Source organism: Podarcis muralis, chromosome 3 (genome assembly GCF_964188315.1).
Source record: "Podarcis muralis chromosome 3, rPodMur119.hap1.1, whole genome shotgun sequence".
Lineage (NCBI taxonomy): Eukaryota > Metazoa > Chordata > Lepidosauria > Squamata > Lacertidae > Podarcis > Podarcis muralis.
Genome location: NC_135657.1, coordinates 53647591 through 53669422, shown reverse-complemented (window position 1 = coordinate 53669422; position 21832 = coordinate 53647591). Strand labels below are relative to the sequence as shown.

General features: G+C 41.4%; 1 protein-coding gene across 2 annotated transcripts; it reads right to left on the bottom strand.

Annotated features, from left to right (window-relative positions):
- Positions 1-4167: 4167 nt before the first annotated feature.
- Positions 4168-19970, bottom strand: TMEM242 (transmembrane protein 242). Of its 2 annotated transcripts, none has more exons than XM_077925872.1 (4): positions 19397-19970; positions 17877-17977; positions 14890-15027; positions 4168-4510 (listed from the first exon to the last, which is right to left on the bottom strand). In XM_077925872.1, exons 1-4 carry the CDS (start codon positions 19953-19955, stop codon positions 4412-4414), a joined length of 897 nt encoding a protein of 298 aa, XP_077781998.1. In that variant the 5' UTR covers positions 19956-19970; the 3' UTR covers positions 4168-4411. The 2 variants fall into 2 exon arrangements, with proteins under 2 accessions (XP_077781998.1, XP_028579589.1); XM_028723756.2 differs by having other exon boundaries at positions 19516-19746.
- Positions 19971-21832: the final 1862 nt, after the last annotated feature.

Genomic DNA, 21832 nt, shown 5'->3' with positions numbered 1-21832 from the left:
ATGAACTGGACTCTAGTCAATGAAAATGTGTGGCATAATAAGATCTGTTAGTATTTAAGGACCAACATAACTTTTCATTGTTTTTGCTGCAACAAACTTAACATAGCTATTGCTCTGAAAATTCTTACAAAAATGATTCCTTTGAGAGTTCACAAGCAATCAAGAAGTAAATGTGATGCATTAACTGAATGCATGGACAAGGTCACGCCAATTTTCTCTTTAATTGCAACAAGTTAAAACCAAGTTGCTTCTAGGAACAATGTTAAGATACTCCTTTCAGTTGCTGTGATCTCCTGCCACAATGTGATTATTTGGGATGCTTTAAAATGGTTAAAATATGTTTGCATTTAAGAAGATCCAAAAATAACTCTGTGAACAGAAAAACACTTTTCTAACTAGTGCAATCAAATATTCTAGAGCGAATTACTGCTTTCTTAAAATTTTACAGCAAAGAGATTTCACTTAGGAAAGTTTTCTAAAGTTTGATGTTTTATTATGTTTTTATATGTGCTGGAAACTGCCCAGAGTAGCTAGGGAAACCCAGCCAAATGGGTGGGGTATACAACAACAACAACAACAACAACAACAACAACAACAACAACAACAACAACAACAACAACATGCAGCAGCAATAGTCCTGTTGACAAACCTTAACCACTTACAGCAAAGTGGTTGAAGCAAATAAGATTACTTCAAAGTAAACACTCTACTGCAACATGGCAGTACTGCGCCCTCATCTGGATCTGTCACATTGATCTGAACTGTAGGAACCCAACAATCCTTCCCCCCCCCTTCTTCCAAGAGCTAAATAATGGAATCCCCAATTTCCCCTGCAGTATGCATATGCATTCTTCCTGCCATGCAGCAGCACAGTGATTTAAAACAAGGCTATTTAAAACAAACTTCCACCAATACTGTACAGGCTGCAACGCTGCTGTAAATTCACACAGAGTGTAGCATCGCTCGTGCATAGTATGGATAAAGATCTAGGGTAGTGTACAAGCAAAACAACTGAGCTAGAAATCACCAATTCTCTGGCTCATACTTTTGATGGAGAAATTATTATTATTGTTGATGATGTTGTTAATACCCCACCCATCTGCCTCAGAAGCCAGGTTTCCCCAGCCACTCAGGGCAGCTCCCAACAGATTAAAAAGAGAATAAAACATCAAACATTAAAAACTTCCCTAAATAGGGCTGCCTTCAGATGTCTTCTAAAGGTCAGATAGTTGTTTATTTCCTTGACATCCGATGGGAGGGCGTTCCACAAGGTGGGTCCCACCACCGAGAAGGGCCTCTGCCTAGTTCCCTGTAACCTCACATCTCACAATGAGGGAACTGCTTTAGGCAAGCCATTTTTTTTCTTTTAGAACTTGTCTGGCCTTTTCCTGAATCCAATTGTGTTGCTATATATGAATAAAATTTGGTTCAGTTGCATTTCAATGCAACCCTACCTAATTCACTCTTCCCGAAACAATACATAAACCAAAATGCAGCCATTAGTCAAACTTTGCACTTCTCTGAATCTTGCAATGCAGTTCTCCAACAACAACAAAAATGGTTCAGAATGCATAGCAACAGGGGAAGGTATGCATATGAATGCATAGGTTAGAGGCATCTTGCTTCAGGCCTTCTTTCAGTCTGCCCTAGAAAACCCTAGTTTTTCTGCAGCTCCCTTTAAAAGCATTTGTGCACTCTGGAAGTAATGGCTCTCTCTTCATGTCCTAGAGCAGCTGTGGCAAATATGCCCTCCAGGTGTTTCTGGACTCTAATTCCCATAGTCCCAGCCAGAATGAATGGTGAGGGATGATGGGAGTTGAAGTCCAGCAACTTCTGGAGGGCACAATGCTGGCTACCTCTGTGCTAAAGAAAACACAAAAACAGGACTAGGACAAGGTATTGCATCTATAGTAGGAGTGTCCTTCCTTTTATGTTTGTTAAAATTTGTGGTCCACCTTCTGCTGAATGTTTTTAAACTGCCTTAATCATTGGTCTCTCTAGCTAAGTAACGACTCCTCTAGCACCAGCTCTCTGGGTCTCAGGATGGGTGTGTTCTGTTTTGTTCTGAAAACCCGAATGTAGCCACTGAAGCTGCAATCAGAAGTGGAAGTCTAGGACAGGAGAAGTGGCCCTTCTTAACTCCATGCCATTTTTTCTACTGGTAAAAAGTGGGGGAAGGACACACTCAGCAGTTTTTGCCTCCAGTGAAGTAAAATAAACAAACATACTTGCATATTTTCATTTGTGGGAATGAAAACAATTTAGGGGGTGATTTTCACTGGAAAAACTGTGTGAGGGGGAAGAGTGAAGAAGTATCTCTACAGCTTCCCTGTAGCCATTGCCCTTCAAGTTCAGTGGCCACAATGTATAAAGAAAAGAAATATAAAACTGTCTAAAGTCCTCCCCCCAGCAGATGTTTCTCTGTCTTGCTGTCCAAGATCTATTACACTGCAGATGCCATGGACTGAACCTAGGAACCATGTGCTCCTTCCCATTATATTTTTGTGGCTTTATGTTAGGTAGCTGTGGGAGCTTGAATTACTTATTTCTATGACCTTTCTTGATCTCTGGCTATATGTGGAACACATCAGGGGGAATGTGAACAAATGGCCCACTTACATTTTAATGAATTGACCTCTATTTATTTTTTTAAAACCCACATGGTAATGATAATGGACCAAGAAAATGATTTGGGTTTTGCATGCATGGAAAATCAGTGTAAACAACATTCTTTTGGTGTGTATTTTCCTCTGTTTAATACACAGAAGCCCTTTTGTGCACTAAAGTTCATAGTTTCAGGAATTTCAAAGCTTCCAATATAAAGATGTTTTGTAATATTTTTATCTGGACATGACTATGACCAACAGTTGCCTTAAGTTTCAAGTGCTCAAAATTATATTTACCACTTATAATGTGAAGTGTGTTCTTTGTTAAGTCTCTAAAAAAATGTATTCCTGGTTAACAGGATACTTACAACTTTTAGGCTCCTATCCTATACACTTAGGAGTGTGTCAAACTCAGCTCAACTGAACTTACTTCAGAGTAGGTTCGAGATAAATATGATTCTCTGTACAAGATAATTACAGTAAGGCAGGCAACGTTGAAGTTTATCATTCCTGTTCTTTCATAACCAAGAACATTCAGAATGCAAAGTACAGATGATGCGCTACAAAAAAGGGAAGGTTTGCTTTTAAATGCACCAGTCCTAATTTAACAGCGAGGAGAACATTACAGAAGCAAAACAAAAACCTTACCCTTTCATCAAATTAATCATTAACTGCTAAAATAATGTGTTTGGCCAGATGGCATAAATTTGAAACAGTATTTTTAGAACCACAGTTTTCAAACTCCCATGGTGTTGAGTCATCCATCTTTATTGACTGAACTTCCTCCATATACCTACTTGGGACTCTTAAATAGATGCATCAAAGTGAAAACGGACCCAGGTTCCACTGGGGGACAAGCTCATACCTCCACTGTATTTCTCAGAAATGCTGAGTTAGATCCTTTCCTCTAATAAAACAAGAATGTAGGCTATAGCCTTCCTGGGTATGAGAAGACAAATGGTCTTGGTATACCACTTCTGACAGAGGCCAGTTCTGTTTCTTCCACAAAATTGTAAAAACAGTCTTTTGCCCACCCCACCCCCATCCTATCCCCTGAATTGTGCTCCAAAGACCTTAAAGCAGAGAAGAGTAACATGTGGCTCTCTAGATGTTGCTTCCACCAGCTCCAGCCAGCCTGGCTAACAGTAAAAGATGAAAGGAATTGTAGTACGGGACATCTGAAGGAACACAAGTCCTCCATCCCTGTCTTAGAGCACATCAAAGATCTACATGACCTTGTTCATTCTTTTCCTTTGGCTCTTGGTCACCCACTGACTAAACACAGAAATGAGCTGTGCCAGGCAAAAGCGTAATATTACATCTTTGTTTTCAGTGGAGGAGTTTTAGCTAGCGCTAATCCAGCAGACGGGGACTAACAACTATTTTAGTGTATTTCACTGATTGTGATTGCCCTTTTTAACACTTTAGAACGTCACTGTATGAGACAGAAAAGCAAGCCTGTACTGTTATCCATCTGCTTGTCTGGTAGCAACAGCTTTTTGTCAGTAAACAGTGGCAACCTCTGTATTCAAAACACATTGACATCACTGCTTCAGACAAATTCTCATCCACATTTTGATCTTTATTTACATTTACTATACCTGTTACCATCATCCAAGTTAACAACTGTGATCAAACAGCACATTTTACTCTTGCTGCACAAACGTATGGCTCACTGTGTTCTATACAATTGACTCTGAGTGACGACCTTCTTTCTCCCTATTCCTTGGAATGGACATTTCCTCCATACACTCTACTTCTCTTATGCTTTTTAAAAATTCAGTCAAAGTTCCTTCACGTGCTGCTCATTTGGATTTCAGAATGTCCTCCCATTCAACAGGCAGTGCTGCATTTTTGGGAATTGATGGAAATATTGATTGCATTTTGTTCCGAAATTCATCCATCTACAAGAGAAGAGTAGAGAAATAAATTTAACATAACATAACCCACATCAAAGTTAGGGACACACTGCAACTTTGGCTTAATCAAATAATTGCTTTTTTTTCTTTTTCTTTTTTTGAAGAAAATGGGAAGCTCTAAAACACATAATAATATTCTCAGAGATATTTCACAACAGTATTATTTAAAACCTTTCTTCCTTAGAAGAAGAAAATCCTAAGCATGCATACTCTGCTCTTGAGATTCTCACACTGATAAATGTCAATGCAGATGGACTGCTACAGTAGTCCAGTCTTGGGGCTACCAGAGCATGAAGTACAGGAGCCAAGTCATCTCTGTTCAAGAAGAGTCAGTGGTAGCTAGAAATAGGCACTCCTAGCCACCAATGCTACCTTAGCCTCAGTAGTACTGTTGGAATCAGGAGAACACCCAAGCTATGGACCTCTTCCTTTTGGGTGAGCGTAGCCCTATCCAGAACAAGCCATCACACTTGACTTAACATCTTGGCACATATGATTTCTGATGGCAACTTTATGAAACTAATTTTACCTAGCAGAACTTTTATTTTCTTCACACTGCCTGAAAGCGGGGGATGCAGATTATCCTTGGTGAAAATGCACAAATAGCAACCATTGCACTTCAGACTGTCATTCTTTTCACCTAAAACATATACCATCCACTCCTGTCATGGCAAATAATCCATAAAAGTCAGATGATCACAGTCTTTTTCTAATCATAGCTAATGATCCTGCATCAGCAGGAAAAAAATAACAAAAAGAGCTCTGAAAGCACCTATCATTTCATGTTGCATTTTAAAATGTTTACCACAGACAAGTTGTCACATGAAAAAACAAGACTGCGCTACTGCAAAGTACTTGGGCATCTGTTCAAACTAATCTGAATTGGGAGAGGGGAGAGAAAGAGGCTTGTCTATAGACTATAAAGGACCCCACCATCCCCAAAGAAAAACCTCGCTATTTTGTGTACTCTTTCAGATCTCAGTAAGTTCATTACTCTTTAACTTAATTTTTATTTATTCAGTTAATTCAGTTTCCATTTATCTAGAGTTTGGAAAAGATAACAGGGTTGTTGTTGCTTTAAAACACAACAACCCCAAGATAAAACAAAATATTCATTAAAACTAAAAAAAAATCCTTTAATTTTAATTATAACTTGAAAGAACAAAGAAGAAACAGTATACAGAAATAAGCATCAGATATCAAGCCTTTTTAAACATAAAAAATGAAAGAAAATAAAGAAGAAAAAAGAAAAGGAGAAAACCTTACATCAGCTGAACCCAAATGTAAGACCCTAAAGGGGAAGCTTTACTACTGTTCTTGTGGGAAATGTCAGGCCCAGACATTGAGGACAGGGGTGGGGAACTTCAATAATAATAATAATAATAATAATTTATTATTTATACCCCGCCCATCTGGCTGGGTTTCCCCAGCCACTCTGGGTGGCTTCCAACTGAATATTAAAAACAGTACAGCATCAAACATTAAAAACTTCCCTAAAGAGGGCTGCCTTCAGTTGTCTTTTAAAAGTAAAATAGTTGTTTATTGCTTTGACATCTGCTGGGAGGGCGTTCCACAGGGCAGGCGCCACTACCGAGAAGGCCCTCTGCCTGGTTCCCTGTAACCTTACTTCTCGCAATGAGGGAACCGCCAGAAGGCCCTCGGCGCTGGATCTCAGTGTCTGGGCTGAACGATGGGGGTGGAGACGCTCCTTCAGGTATACAGGACCGAGGCCATTTAGGGCTTCAACTCCCATCAGCCCCTGCCCACATGGCCAATGGAGAGGGATGGACTACTACTGTATGGAAAACAGAAAAACAGGCCTTGGGCAAGTTCTTGGAAGTCCAACAATATTTGAAGGGCCACAGGTTCCCTCTCCCATCTCTAGCTGAGCAGTGTTCCCCAATTGCAGGGCAACCACTGACAATGTGTGTCTATGTTCCTTTACTGTTTCAACTTGGCACATGGACTACTGTATTTTAATATTTTGTTGGAAGCCGCCCAGAGTGGCTGGGGAAACCCAGCCAGATGGGCAGGGTGTAAATAATAAATTATTATTATTATTATTATTATTATTGACGATACGGTTAGGAAGACACAAAGGATACAAGGAAGACAAAGACCAAAGACAATTTTGAAAGTGCATGATACATGTTCATCCAATACACTGGAATGGGCAATGCTGTCTCCTTGCCACCAGCTACCCATGGCTCAATTTGAGACAATCTGTTAACACAGAGAGTAGAAGATGCCTAGCTGATGCAATCCACTCTAAACTATTATACAAACCTGCTAAATCATTGCATATGCATGGAATGTTTCTTGTGGTGGTACATAGGGATTGTTTGTTATATGCATTTGGGGAAACTGAAAAATAAAGTTAAGGGGGGGAAAGAAGATGCCTTCAGCAGATCTTAAAATGTAGAGGAAAAGGCAGTCTCTATGGTATTGGTTGGCCCAAGCTACCTGGGACTTTATAGATTAAAAAAAAACAACCCAGCACTTTGAACTGTGTCTGGAAAGTAATAGGAAAGCAGTGCGAATGCTGGTGCACTGGCATGACATGCCTTCATTTAATGTTTGTGACACTAAAGAACTGCTTACATTTTACTTCTGTAGTTCAAAGAACCTCACCTCCTTTCAGAGTCCTGACTGGCAGTGAAAATAGATTATGTGCCTTTCATTTTCTGTACTGCATAAAGATGAGAGAGGGAGCTCTCCGCTGAATTTGGGAGCCCTGGGTTTGATGAAAGCGTTATGGGGAGATACTGTTTTCTCCGCCCAAATGTCAGATGTGATCACTGTCACACCAGCTATCAGAATATGCAGAAATACTGAGTTAACCTTATGAAAACAGGCTTTCTTAATAGCCAGGGCATTGTTCCAAATATTCATCAAAACTCCAAAATAGACATAATGGGTCAGGCACGTGTATTTTATACAGTACACGTTTCTGCTTCCTTCACATCTGAAGCATAGTTGGGTTCTTTTTTCTTTTAACATTAACAGCAGTGCCAGGGAAGTATCCCAATCCAACCTCACTACTCTCCGCTGCTTTTAAGCATTTTTTTTTGCTGCTTGGGCCACTAACTGATATTGGAGGTGGGCTGGGGGGACAGCTGTTCTTAACATCAGCAAACCTCAAGGATTATTAAAAGAGGATTTGACAAATTAATTGGGGGGAAAGGTCTATCAATGGCTGCTGGGGTTAGGATTTATTGTTATTTATTTTAGAGGATTTGTACCTCACTTGTCAGCCAAAAAGGCTCCAGGAGCAGCTGATATACAATCAATTAAAACAACACAGTCCCTGCTGCCAAGCTTGCAATCTAAAAGACAGAACATAAAATATGGGGGAGGAATGGGGCGGTTAAGAGGAGGAAACTCAGATACCAGTTCCTAAAGTTGAAGGGCAGTTCTTACGATAACCGGCTGCAATAGTATGGTGGCTATATGGAGCTTCCAGGTTCAGGGGAAGTATGCCCCTGTTCCATCTAGTTTGGTCCAAAACTCATTTATCCTAGGAAGCTGCCTTATATGGAGCCAGGCCGCTGGTCCATCTTAGTTCAGTGTTCTCTGCTGACTGGAAGCAGCTCTCCAAAGAGCAGGAACTCTCTCACAGCCCTACCAGAAGATGCTGGGGATTGAACCAAGAACCTTCTGCAGGCCAAACAGATGCTCTGCAGCTGAGACATGGCCCTTCCCCTATGAATCAAGTAGGCCTTTCCAAAGCGAATCAAGCTTTAAAAATGGTGCTTACGCACTCTTTTTATTCTCCATGGGAGTTGCCATCTAACCTGGCTTTACAGTTACTTGGTGTATTCCTATGACTTATGCATTCCTCTTTATATTTTTGAGTTTGTTTCTCTAATTGTTTAGTTTAATACAAAGTTGAGCAGGACATAAACATTTTGAATACATAAATACATTAAATTAATAGTCTACATTTTAATTATACATGATGAAAGCTCACAAAGCCAGCTTATTCTTAGCATTTTTAAAGGTTAACATATGTGCAGAGCAAAGAGACTTAGACATTTTGTCATGAAAATTATAAATTATAAGGTCATAGAATTCCTCCCCACAGTATTTTTCTTGGTTCACATCCACCAGCTGTATACATATTAACTACAATTCATTTTTTTTAGAGCACAAATATCCTTTATGACTCATCCTTGCTATGAAAAACAAAATCGTTTCTGCTTTCTGAAGTGACAGAAAATTGATTTATGGCGGACACCCTGAACAAAGGGCTTTTATTTCTCAGATGATATAGCTTGTTAATTGCCATGGATCACTTCAAATTCTGAACACTTCCACCCTCTCTTTTTCTTTCCTTCCCTCTTTTTTTTCTCTTTTCTAAACGAAAACATTAGCTGGGAGTGGCAAATAGACAAAGTTATGTTGCCATGGCTGGAAAGTGTTGCAATTGCGGGTTTAATTAAATATAAAGATACACTGCTTATTACCTCTGGCTAAAAATAAATTGCCACAATTCAGCTATTACTGCTGGAAAACTATTACATATTTATGTCAAATCGCTTCTCTGCTGACATAATGTAGCTATTATCGTTGTATGGGAACTGAAATTAAAGCTGGAAAAGAGGTTGTCATCATTAGATGCATTCCTTTAGAATAACTGGTTCGTGAGGATACTTGCAATTAGGCAAAAAATATTCGGGGGGGGCAGGGAGGACAAGACTTCTGCTCCCACCTGCTGACTCAATACACAAGAACTCTTGTGAGGCGGGAGCGCACGCACACACACACACACACACCCCTCTCTGTCTCCTGAATGTTCTCTTTGTGGAACATAATGACTCTGTCTCCATTATTATCAGATGGATATTTCTGAAGAGCAAAGGGCTATACCAGACATAGTTTAAATAGGGCAAATTGGTAGTGTGTCACAAGGAAGAGAGTCCAGCCTTTCTAAACAGCGGATACAATCTTGATCCTAGCAATACAGGATTTATTCAGAATGTTGACCTCATAAGTCTTTTTAACATCCAGATCAAGGGTTGGGGAAGAAGGGCAGGAATACTTGTATTTTCCTACTTTCTACGCTAGCAAAAACACCCGTGCTGGCATGGAGAGGCTAAAAGAGAATGAACTAAGAGAAATGATCCAAGAGACTTGGTACACTGCCACCTCATACGTGATGCTGTGATGAATGCAACCTTGCAAGCAGGCGTACATGCAGTGAATGCCACAGCCAATCCTTAACACAGTTCCTTAACACATGTACTTGGCTGCTACATGTGGCTGGAAACATATGTTTGCTGTACACACATGCCACGGTATTTACAAGTTTAGATGCACACAGAACAACCTAGAGAAATTTCAATTGAACTGTGCAGCTCCCTCTCTGATTTACCTATAACATCCTTTAGAAACAGCAGGAGACATTCAAATCAGCTAAAGAATGCATTGAAAGGAAAACAAAAACAATAAACCAATCGTTGAAAATATAATAAAATACAATGTAATACACCAGGACTTAAAAAACCCAAACCAATAGAGCCAGATTATTATCATAATCTAAAGCAGGGTGGGGAACCTTCTGAAAGGGAAGATGAGTAATATCTCCCCCCCCCCCAGCCCTATCCTGGCAAAACTGCCCATATGAAGGTCAATGGTACTGAAAGGCACTGAGTAGACCAGCAGAATTAACTCTCCCAGTATATTTCTTCATGTGGATCATCAGCTGCAGTGACAAAGGCTGCTTCAGTCCCAAAACTGGGGTGGAAGCCATAATGAAAGAAATCAGTATGCTCTGATTTTGAGCAAGTTATACAAATTCCTGGGTGAAATTGGTTATTATAACATTGACAGGATAACAGAAGAACAGTGGGATCCAGATATGGTCCCTTCCAACAACAGATGAACTATTGCCATTTTAAAGCAGGTAAGCCTGGTAGCCTTAATCAGCCAGGATGGGCCTAGGACTAGGTGAAGCAAGCAGGGGTGGGGGAGCTGTTTGGAGGCGGCTACTTGATACAGGACTGGACTGGATGAATCCCAAGCTGGAATTAAGATTGCCGGAAGAAATATCAACAACCTCAGATACGCAGATGACACAACTTTGATGGCAGAAAGTGAGGAGGAATGAAAGAACCTTTTAATGAGGGTGAAAGAAGAGAGCACAAAATATGGTCTGAAGCTCAACATCAAAAAAACGAAGATCATGGCCACTGGTCCCATCACCTCCTGGCAAATAGAAGGGGAAGAAATGGAGGCAGTGAGAGATTGGGTTCTATGATCACTCCACATGGTGACAGCAGTCACGAAATTAAAAGACGCCTGCTTCTTGGGAGAAAAGCAATGACAAACCTAGACAACATCTTAAAAAGCAGAGCCATCACCTTGCCGACAAAGGTCCATATAGTTAAAGCCATGGTTTTCCCAGTAGTGATGTATGGAAGTGAGAGTTAAACCATAAAGAAGGCTGATCGCCGAAGAATTGATGCTTTTGAATTATGGTGCTGGAGGAGATTCTTGAGAGTCCCATGGACTGCAAGAAAATCAAACCTATCCATTCTTAAGGAAATCAGCCCTGAGTGCTCACTGGAAGGACAGATCCTGAAGCTGAGGCTCCAATACTTTGGCCACCTCATGAGAAGAGAAAACTCCCTGGAAAAGACCCTGGTGTTGGGAAAGATGGAGGGCACAAGGAGAAGGGGACGACAGAGGACGAGAAGAAGAAGAAGAGTTTGAATTTGATACCCCGCCTTTCACTCCCCTTCAGGAGTCTCAAAGCGGCTCACATTCTCCTTTCCCTTCCTCCCCCACAACAAACACTCTGTGAGGTGAGGGGCTGAGAGACTTCAAAGAAGTGTGACTGGCCCAAGGTCACCCAGCAGCTGCATGTGGAGGAGCGGAGACGCGAACCCGGTTACCCAGATTACGAGATTACGCTCTTAACCACTACACCACACTGGACAGTGTTCTCGAAGCTACTAACATGAGTTTGACCAAACTGCAGGAGGCAGTGGAAGACAGAAGTGCCTGGAGTGCTCTGGTCCATGAGGTCATGAAGAGTCAGACACGACTAAATACAGGAAATATGATACAGGAAATATGACTCCCCACTGCTTCGCTACTCTAAAATTCCCTCCTCCCAAAGCAGGTTTTCTTTTAAAAAATTACACATAATATAAATTAATTTGTAGTCAGTTCCTTAATCTGTTTAGATAGAAGATGGATGTTAGAAGTGCAAGCGCATTTCCATTAACTTCATACTTTTAAAGGGGAAGTCAGCAAGGAAAAATAATCTATCAAGGGTTAACACTACAAACAGAAAAAGAACAGCTAAGATTGTGGTGAGAAATGGCCTTTTAAGAACTTTTAAAACTTGGCCCATTTCCTCTCCTGCCACCAGATGTAGCTGTGCAGCAACAAAGGACTTTCCAGGAAGTCGTCTCCAATTGCATCTTTAGAGGGCACTCTCCTGGGATGCGTTCCTACATCATTATTTTTAATCCTCATTAATCTCTGTTTTACTGTGTCACCTTCTAAAGATTTCCCTTGCTAAAATCAGGATTGCATGTATTAAAGGGTACTTAATGGCAATACAATATTGCTTGATGTTATTACTATGACCCTGCAGACCCAAAGTTGTGCAAGACAACTATAGCCCCTATTTTAGTTAATGTGCTAGCATTAATTTATCCTTCTTTGCCTCTTCAGTTCAGGCACTGCAAGCAGTGCATAGATAACTTGGGAGTTATAACCAGACAACATGACTTTCAAATGTTCAATGTGTTGTTTCACATAACCCTTCCCTCAAGAGACTTCGTAAGTTCCCAATAAGACTCCTTGCAAGATGTACTTACAGATGAGTATGTCATCAGATTCATCTGGAGATAAGTGTATGCAGTCTCTCTGTTGATGATATTTTCGTGGATCATTTTTCAGCCGAGTATTTCATTTACTGTACAGAATTATATGGCACTTAAAACAAAAATGCCAAAGCAGTAATCAAAAATACCTAAACTAACAGTTCCTAAGCTCCTCAAAAGCAGAGCGGCTTCTGGGATTTCTTGTGTCTGTTACCACACTTACTGTCCCAACAGATGGCCAAAATTGAAAGCTGACTACTGAAGTCTGGCTTCTTTGGGATCTATGAACCATGGTTCACAAAATACAGGAAACTATGGGTTGACTGCGGCTTCTTGGTTTGCTTCCTCACTTGTGTCAAGGGAAGAATGAAGTACTGGTATGCAAAGCATATGCATATCCTTATTAACTCATGATTTGATCATGAGAACATGGCTGCAGTAACACTAAGGATGTAACAACACTATCAACCAGTGCTTAGGCCAGAGCAGCTAGTGCACCTGCCAGTTTGTCAAAATGTATGCATTTATTTATTTATTTACATCCTACTTTATAGCTTTGAAAGTAGCTTATGAAAGATTATCAATTTTGAATCCACATTTGACTTGAGTGCAGAAATATGACATGCATATGGAACAAGGATGATTATTCCACCATTTCCTGCTCTTGTCCTTTCCTAGCAGCACACCAGGCATGGGAATGGGGCTGAGCAGCTGGAACGGCTATTTGGTTCCAAGTGCAAATCTCACCTCTTTCCTCTTCTCCATTGATCCCATAGAGTTCACTATACAAAACACAAATGGTGGTGTCTTTGACACAGCCAATTTCTGTTAAATAAATCAGAATGTAAGTGTCTGACTCTAGCAAATATCTTCAAGCATATCTTTTTCTCCTACTTTTCATATCTGGTTTTTTAAAAATCGTAGTAATGTCTTTTTTTTACCATGGTAATTGAAGTAATGGGACGCGGGTGGCGCTGTAGGTTAAACCACAGAGCCTAGGTCTTGCCGATCAGAAGGTCGGCGGTTCAAATCCCAGCGACAGGGTGAGCTCCCGTTGCTCGGTCCCTGCTCCTGCCAACCTAGCAGTTCGAAAGCACGTCAAAGTGCAAGTAGATAAATAAGTAACGCTGTGGCAGGAAGGTAAAAGGCGTTTCCGTGCGCTGCTCTGGTTCACCAGAAGCGGCTTAGTCATGCTGGCCACATGACCCGGAAGCTGTACGCCGGCTCCCTCGGCCAATAAAGCGAGATGAGCGCCGCAACCCCAGAGACGGTCACGACTGGACCTAATGGTCAGGGGTCCCTTTACCTTTACTAATCAAAGTAATAAAAAAGTATTAAATTTTCAGTAAGAACTCAAAGTAACTTCTGATGGTAAGACCTGATTCCTTGAACAACTCCCTAACCTCCTTGCTTCTACCAGGACACCCATCAAGTTTTATTCCTAAAATGAAAATGAAAACTCTACTTCCAGTCCATGAACCTCAATTGTAGGACAAGCCTGTCCAACCTGTCTATTGCGATCTACCAGGCTGCCCCTGGCCAATCCTTGCCGATCGTGTAATCTACATAGATCGACGCAAACCAAAAAAGCTCAACAACTCTGGTCAATCCAATGGGTAGATCACTGCCAGTTTATTTATACAGCCATACCTCGGGTTAAATGTGCTTCAGGTTGAGCGTTTTCAAGTTATGCTCCGCAGCAACCTGGAAGTAACGGAGCGTGTTACTTCTGGGTTTCGCCCCTCGTGCATGCGCAGACGCTCAAAATGATGTCATACGCATGCGCAGAAGCGCCAAAACACAACCTGCGCACCCGCAGATGCATCTTACGTTCTATTCAGGATGCAAACGGGGCTCCGGAACAGATCCCATTTGCATTCAGAGGTACCACTGTAGTGAGAGTAGATCGCAGCCTCTTGGAAGTTGGACACCGTTGCTGTAGGAGATTCAGGGTTGATTAATAAGAACACCTGTATGTCTTCCAATTATTTTTCTTTTTTGTCATCATGGATGGAAAACTGTGATGCTGACAGGCCAGCATCAGTATCAGGCCAGCTCCTGATTTAGTACCCAATAGCTTATATATTATGCCCAGGGGAGGGGAGGAGGAGAGAGGTTAAGAAAGACAAAATCACCACTCATGGGGGAGAGCCCAAGCATTTTGTGTCAATTGTATTTTCAGGTCCTATCCAGCATTATGAAATATAAAATACAGTAATATTTACAAAACAAAGTCTCAAGCGTTGCATGTTCACCCCTTGCTCTCCTTGTCTCTTTTATTTCCCCTTTTCTCCATTTATTATCTTTGCCTTTCTGTTCCCTCCATTTTGTTCTGTCTGATCTTTAACAAAAAGTAGATTGTAAGATTCTAGGAACAAGAGACTGGCTTTTTCTTTTCTTTTTTAAAAAAGTATGTTATTATAAAGCACCAGGCTCACACATGATGCAATATAAACAAGCATAAGAAAGTGTATAAGCTTTCGGGAATTTCAAAAGCATAATGATTCATAAAGTAATGCTACTTACACTGTGAACTCCCAAAGCCTTCCAGATGGCAAAACTGATGAGTCCAACTCCACACCAGGCATATAGTGAACCCCATCCTAAGGCACGTAAGGCAATGGACGAACCACTCTCTGGTAAAGCAGCTGTTGCAACCACACCCTAGAAGAAGGTTTTTTGTTTTAATGAACAGAAATATATCATAGTGAACCAACAAAGAAGCATTTTCAGTAAGGTAGGGCAAGTTGCTTTCTGAGAATGTTTTCTTATCACATATGTATATCACTCCTGGTTTTCCAAACATTCAAGTGATAAACAAAAGAATGGTTACTGGAGAGAAGCTTAAAACACTAATTTGGTCTTGCTTTATCCAGGGATACTTATGTTCAAAAATGTCTGAATGTTTGCATACATATTAAGGCAGGTAATAATAATAAATAATAATAATAATAATAATAATAATAATAATTATTATTATTATAATTATAATTATTATTATTATTTTATTTATACCCCGCCCTCCCCGGCCAGAACTGGGCTCAGGGCGGCTAACAACAATAAAATTACAATAAAACATAATAGGAAGGGGGGGGAAGGAAAAAATAGTTAATTTAAATATGGGTTAAAATACAATTTAAAATGCAGCCTCATTTTAGTAGTAGCCCATAAATCAGAACCATAAGGGGAGGGAAACATAAGGGTCAGACTGAGTCCAAAGCAAAGGCCAGGCGGAACAGCTCTGTCTTGCAGGCCCTGCAGAAAGATGTCAAGTCCCACAGGGCCCTGGTCTCTTGTGACAAAGCATTCCACCAAGTCGAGGCCAGTACTGAAAAGGCCCTGGCCCTAGTTGAGACCAATCTAACCACCTTGCGGCTCAGGACCTCCAAAGTGTTGTTATTTGTGGACTTTAAGGTCCTCTGCGGGGCATACCAGGAGAGGTGGTCCCGTAGGTAGGCAGGTTTAAACTGTCAGTTTCCTTTTAAGGAGCTCTGGCAAATTGCAGTGCCATTAAGAGTGAAAGGGATTTCTAAAAGATAATTCAGATGATTTTCATAAGGCTACAATACCCAGAATTTTTTGGCTAGTAACAACAGGGCACTTGAACCAGTACAAAACTACTCTACATTTGTATTTGTAACAAGACATATGGGCCACCATTCACAAATGTATAATCCATGAATGTTTTCGTACTTTCAATTTCTATTTTTAGTAGCTAATCTTCACTGGAACTTTGTGCAACTTTTTAAACAGTCCCAACTTCAAAAAGTCCAGAGGTTCAGCCAAGGAGTGTGACTGAGGTAATACAAACCACCTCACTGGATTGCTGTGCAAGTACTGTATCATGCCCACATTACATTAAACTCCTGCAGGATCTTATTACAGTGGTACCTCAGGTTAAGTACTTAATTCGTTCCGGCGGTCCGTACTTAACCTGAAACTGTTCTTAACCTGAAGCACCACTTTAGCTAACGGGGCCTCCTGCTGCTGCCGCGTCGCTGGAGCCCGATTTCTGTTCTCATCCTGAAGCAAAGTTCTTAACCTGAAGCACTATTTCTGGGTTAGCGGAGTCTGTAACCTGAAGCGTATGTAACCTGAAGCGTATGTAACCTGAGGTACCACTGTATTTATGAAACATCTCATGAGTCTTTGTATCAGTTGTTAAAGATATCCACAGCTGGTTTTTGTGTGAAATTTGCTATGTAAAAGAATCCAAACAGAATGTATAAAATAAAGATTCTTTCTACTTTGTATTATGAAAGGATTCAACAAGTTTTGAAATGAAAATACATTCAGGGTATTTTTGTAAAAATGTTGAGCAGAAAAGCCTTCAAAGAGCAATAATTGAAGACTATGAATCTGGGTATATTGGTTCAAGAGCATTTGCACATGAGGTAATGCCTCAAGGGTGTAGAATATTCGGCTACACTGTGTTGTTTACAGACAATTTTTGTCATATGATGTGTGCAAAAGCTATTTATACCTTCAAGACAAGTAATGAACTAATTGCTAGAAACTTCACTAAAGAAGAAAAGATCTCATTGATAAAAAAGGGAAATGCTACTATTTTAAGAGAAGGGATGTTGGTCACATGTTTATTAACTGCTGTTTTTACATTATAGAGTTTCTTTTATTAATTTAGGGCACTTCTCTGTATATGAATAACAACAAAATCCTAACAGAATATGTGCTGTGGAAAACAGAACTCCAAGCATCTTGGAAACATTTCACATTTTCAGAGCTTTGTTTTGGACAGAGGTGACAGACCATGGGAATGAGTAAGTTGGAGAAGAAACAGCTAACTTTATTAACTATATTGATGCTGTTAATCTAAACTACCAATTCTGCAATAACTTTAAGAGAAGTGCTGTTTAGAAATCTGCTCAACTACTGCCTAGGGCATAATGATCCTGTAGTTATAGGGTAATGTTTAACATTAGTCATACTCAGAATGGACCGACTGAAATCAATGGACTTGTAAACATGCATCATATTGGGCTATAAATGCTCAGAACATTGTACAATCAAGTTACTCAGCAAAGCAGGTTTCAAGGAGATGAAAAATAAATGTCCGCAGTGTTTGATTGGTTGAGTCATACTAAGTTGAGACTGATGGCATGGCAGAGTTAGGATTTCTACGCTGGCAAGCCAGAGAACCAGTTTTAACATTGATTATAAAGGGGGATACATGAACAGAGATAGCACTTAAATGCCTTTGCTGACTAGAAAACAGCAGTTATTGCAAAGTACAATAGACAGAGAGCATCTGGAGTCAGTACTGTGCAGCCTCTGCTGCTGCTGTTTTAAATTAAAAACTAAAATTTAAATTTTAAAAACCACATTGATTTTAACCTACCACAGGCCTAACTGTATTCTGCAGTTATGGCCATGCTATCTTCTTTAAACAATGACTCTATTTTCCAAATGATTGGTCCTTAAAAGGAACCTGGCAATAACACCATTACAAGGCTACATTTTTATCACAATTGCAAAGAAATTTAAAATAATCAAACCTTATTGAACCAGTTTGGGTTTTTCTTTTTAGCCATGGCAAGTGTTGTACCAAAACCTGCTAGAATTCCTGCAGTAGCAACTGTAGTAAGAAAGATTCCACCTGCCAACAAAATGAAAACAAGAGTAAAACAACCAGACCTAGGTCACCTTTGCCTAGGTAAAGGCAAATAAATGAAATACTTAAAAAAACCTTTTGAACTTAAGGACTATCAGTGCTTCCCAAAGGAAGGGAACAGCCATCAAGCTGCCTGGTAAACTACCAAAATAAGAGGGGTATTGCTGCTCAAGATCACAGTGGCATCTTAAATTTCTGAATAATTCTGGAAGTAGTATTAGGTGACTGTCCAAAGTTTGCATGGTACAAATTATAAGGATAGAGATATACAGTTGGGAAGAGCCTGGTCCTCTACATCTCAGTTGCCAAGACAACCTGGCACATTCAAGTGCCTCTGGTGCAGATGCTCCACACCACCAGCTCCCTTTTCTGAGAGGAGGACATAATGCAGCATTTTACAGCATTAATTACTTCAAGCTGTCACTTGAACATGTGTTGGTATTTGAAGAGGATATGCCACATACAGCAGATGAGTCTCCAGCTCTGGCCTTCTTAAGTCTAAGAGATCCACTCTTCCAAATTCTATAGGGTCCATCGCAATAGCTCTAATATACAGAACCAGATGTTTTGAGTACATCCAATTCCCCACAGTGGACCCAGGTAGTTTATGCTGGTATCTCACTAGTTCATACAGCAGGTAGGACCATTCCAGGTCCAGCACAGTTAGCAGGGCAGACATCCCGCTTTGAACACTGAGTTGTGAGGGAATACATAACAAAAGCTTGCACACTATTTTTGGTTGGTCCCAACAAAGGTATTGTTCAACTGTGCAGTTTGCAATCTTTTCTAGGGACACTTCACATGCCACCTGTCTATGCAAGAAGCTGCCATGTGTGTGTATGTCCATAGACCAAAATTCCTTCACGGAAATCACTTCCAGAAAGAAAATAATGGGCAACTTTGGTGTAGATTAACATATTCAGCCCTTGCACATAAACACACTGTGTAGTATGTATACTTGGGGTACAGGCAATAGACTCCTCGCTGTTACTTAACAGGGAAATGTAATCGGTATAGTAATTATTTTAGTTCAAGTATTTATATACCGCTTTTTATCCTAAAAGGCGACGGTTCCCATCTCTGACATTTTAGTAGCTCACTGTTACAACTGTGGCAACTTAAATGCTCTGCCACCCCCACCCCCCCGCCAAGTTTAATCCAGGAACGTGAACTTTTATACCTCCAAAATACCCCATGCAATTCGTGTTTGGGCAGCACAAGTCTGCCTACTACTATTCTCCTCATTGAACCAGACCCTCTCGGATTTTAACCTGGATGCGGTTCAGCCTGGGTTTTAATTTATAGGCTTACTTCCAGGAATATGGGGAAGTGAGCATGCACAAAGTGCCTTTACCTCACCACTAACTGAGCAACCACAAGCGGTACCATGAAGCACAGACACACACACGGGCTTCAAGCGCCGGAGAGCGAGCGAGCGCGGCCCAGGCTCCGGACCCCGCTCCCTCCGTCCCTCCCGTCTGTTCCGAAACCGAGCGCGCAGAGCGGGCGGCGGGACCGTGGACCTTTTACTAAGAAGAGGCGGCGCTGCGACTCCTCCGTCTGTGCCGCGGCGGGCTGAGGGCTGCCCCGCGGCTGAGGCGGCCCCGCCAGGCCCACGGTGCTCCCCTGGGCCGCATCCCGGCCGGCCTCCTCGGGGCCAGCCTGCCCCATCCTTCCACTCGAGCCCGGCTGAGGGACCCTCTCCCGCTTCGCCGCCACCCGGATGGAGATGCCGCTGGAGGCGGACTCGCTCCGTGTGCTGCCGGATCAGTGGCGGAAGCCAAAGCAAGGCCGGCCCACCAGCCGGGCGGGTGTCTCCTCGCCGGGCGTCTTTTCGGGGGCCGAGGCTTACTAGCCCCGGAACCAGTTTCCAGCTGCAGGTTTGCTCGGGAATAAACGCCGTTGGATTCAGCGAGCTTTGCCTCCGAGCAAGCGCGCTGCACGGAAGCAGCCCTACCTCCATTTGGAGGAAGTTTCGTTGGACGCTGCGGGAGTTACTCCCGAGTTAAGCGCGCATTGGTTCTGCCCCGGGTCTGACCTTGCCTCGCTCAAAGCTACGGCCTGTGCAAGCAGTAGCCCTTCTTTTCCCGAATACTGTACTGTATTCTCCTGCGCCTCCCTCTTGCACTATTGTTAATCGATATTAATTCCTTTTTTTGCTTTGATAAAAGTTGAGGCGGGTTGTTTTGGGTTTCGTGATGCTTTCCTTCAGAAGCGCCACAGCCAAATCTTCCTAACGAGGAGGAGCTGGAAACTCTGATAGTGCAAGGAAAAGAATAGGCATATAGAAAGGAGAATTCCTGGAGGTCAAGATCCAGGTTTGGGGCAAGTATTCTTTGGTACTCGTTCCAGGGTATTGTGTGAAAATCAGGTAGTGCCTCCTGGGGTTGACAGTGCTGCTGGCCACCACTGTTATAGTCAAGTAGGCCCACCAAAGGATATTAAATGGCACTTTTTTGAGGACCCTTCAGACTTCGAGCTGGCCCCTGACTCTTCTGAACTGATTTTTTTATTGTAACAGTGTGATTTTCACAAGAGCTGTTTAGCAAAGATTTGTCAAATTTAAAACTCCTTTGTAGCTGTGTGGTTTTAATGAGCTTTGTGTGGCTCTGTCCTTGATGGATATTTGAAAGTACCATATATTTCTTTATTAGAAGATTTATATTGCATCTTTTAGAACAAGGAAGCATCAATAAATTATATATAAAAGCAACAGTTTTAAAACATAAGTCACAAAAAAACAGAACAAAAGACCCATGGCAGGTAATAATAAAATGCTGATCAAAATAAACATGAGAGTATTTTTAAAATGACTAAAGTTGGACCATGCATACCTTCTGGGGATTCATATTTTATAACCATAGTGCCGCTATCTTTGGTACCTGCTAGCCAAACCTCTCCTATTGATGGGCCAGAGAGCAGAGCCTCCAAGGCCAATCACAAAACTTGGGCAAGCTAATAAAGGAGCAGGATGAATTTTGGGTAACATGGTTTCAAACAACTTAGGGCTTTAAAGACCAAGATCAGGACCGAGCCAATGTAAATGGTACAGAATATATATCATACATTGTGATCATTTAGCTCCTACAAGCATTCTTGCTGAACAGCTTTTAAAGGCAGCCCCACTTAGAGCGCATTACAGTACTCTAGTTAGTATATAAACAGAGTATGTGCCTTTAACTAGGGCAGAACAAATCAGCCTGCCTCTTTACAGGAATAGTCTAAGCAACCATTTCCCCCAAGAGTTACATTCCCTTGGAGAAAAGTGGCTGGGGCTTTGCATACCAACAGTGGTTGGGTCCAACAAGCAACAGTAGATGGGGCCAAAACATACACATATACATGCACATACATACCTGATTTTCTGTCTCTAACTTTCATACATACACACACTCAACCAGAATACACACCACATTCTCTCTAATACATACTCTTTAGAGATGATAGTAATAATTAAGCAGTATATGAATTGTTTAAATAAATAAAATAGCTTCTATGCTGTACCCTGACAAACTGTCCCTTTCTCCTGTCTAATTCCACTCCCTTCATGACTACAGCAAGCTAGCCACCAAAAAAAGTCGTCCCCCCCCTCTGTGGACAATTATATCAGGCTGCCGAGCTCACTACCCCTGCTTCTCCAGCCTGATCTGCTTCAATACTGACTGGAATCAGACTAAAGCCTCTTCTTTTGCCAGTACAGAAGCTGAGCTCTTCTTCAATAGCAAGCTTGCAGAGTGCTGAGACCAGATTCAGAGGCCAGGCCAGTGAGATATAACCTCTTGAGGTTTTCTCACCATGCTCGATAGCGACAAACCAACCTCTTGAGCTTCACATCTGCGT

What these genes read in the sequence shown, in the direction of transcription:
- TMEM242 (XM_077925872.1), bottom strand. Translation starts at nt 19,955, where the DNA reads ATGGAGGTAGGGCTGCTTCCGTGCAGCGCGCTTGCTCGGAGGCAAAGC. An exon ending in CCGGCGCTTGAAGCCCGTGT is followed by an intron (nt 17,978 to 19,396) that starts GTGTGTCTGTGC and finishes TTTTGTTGGCAG; the next exon opens with GTGGAATCTTTCTTACTACA. An exon ending in AGGCTTTGGGAGTTCACAGT is followed by an intron (nt 4,511 to 14,889) that starts GTAAGTAGCATT and finishes CTTCTCTTGTAG; the next exon opens with ATGGATGAATTTCGGAACAA.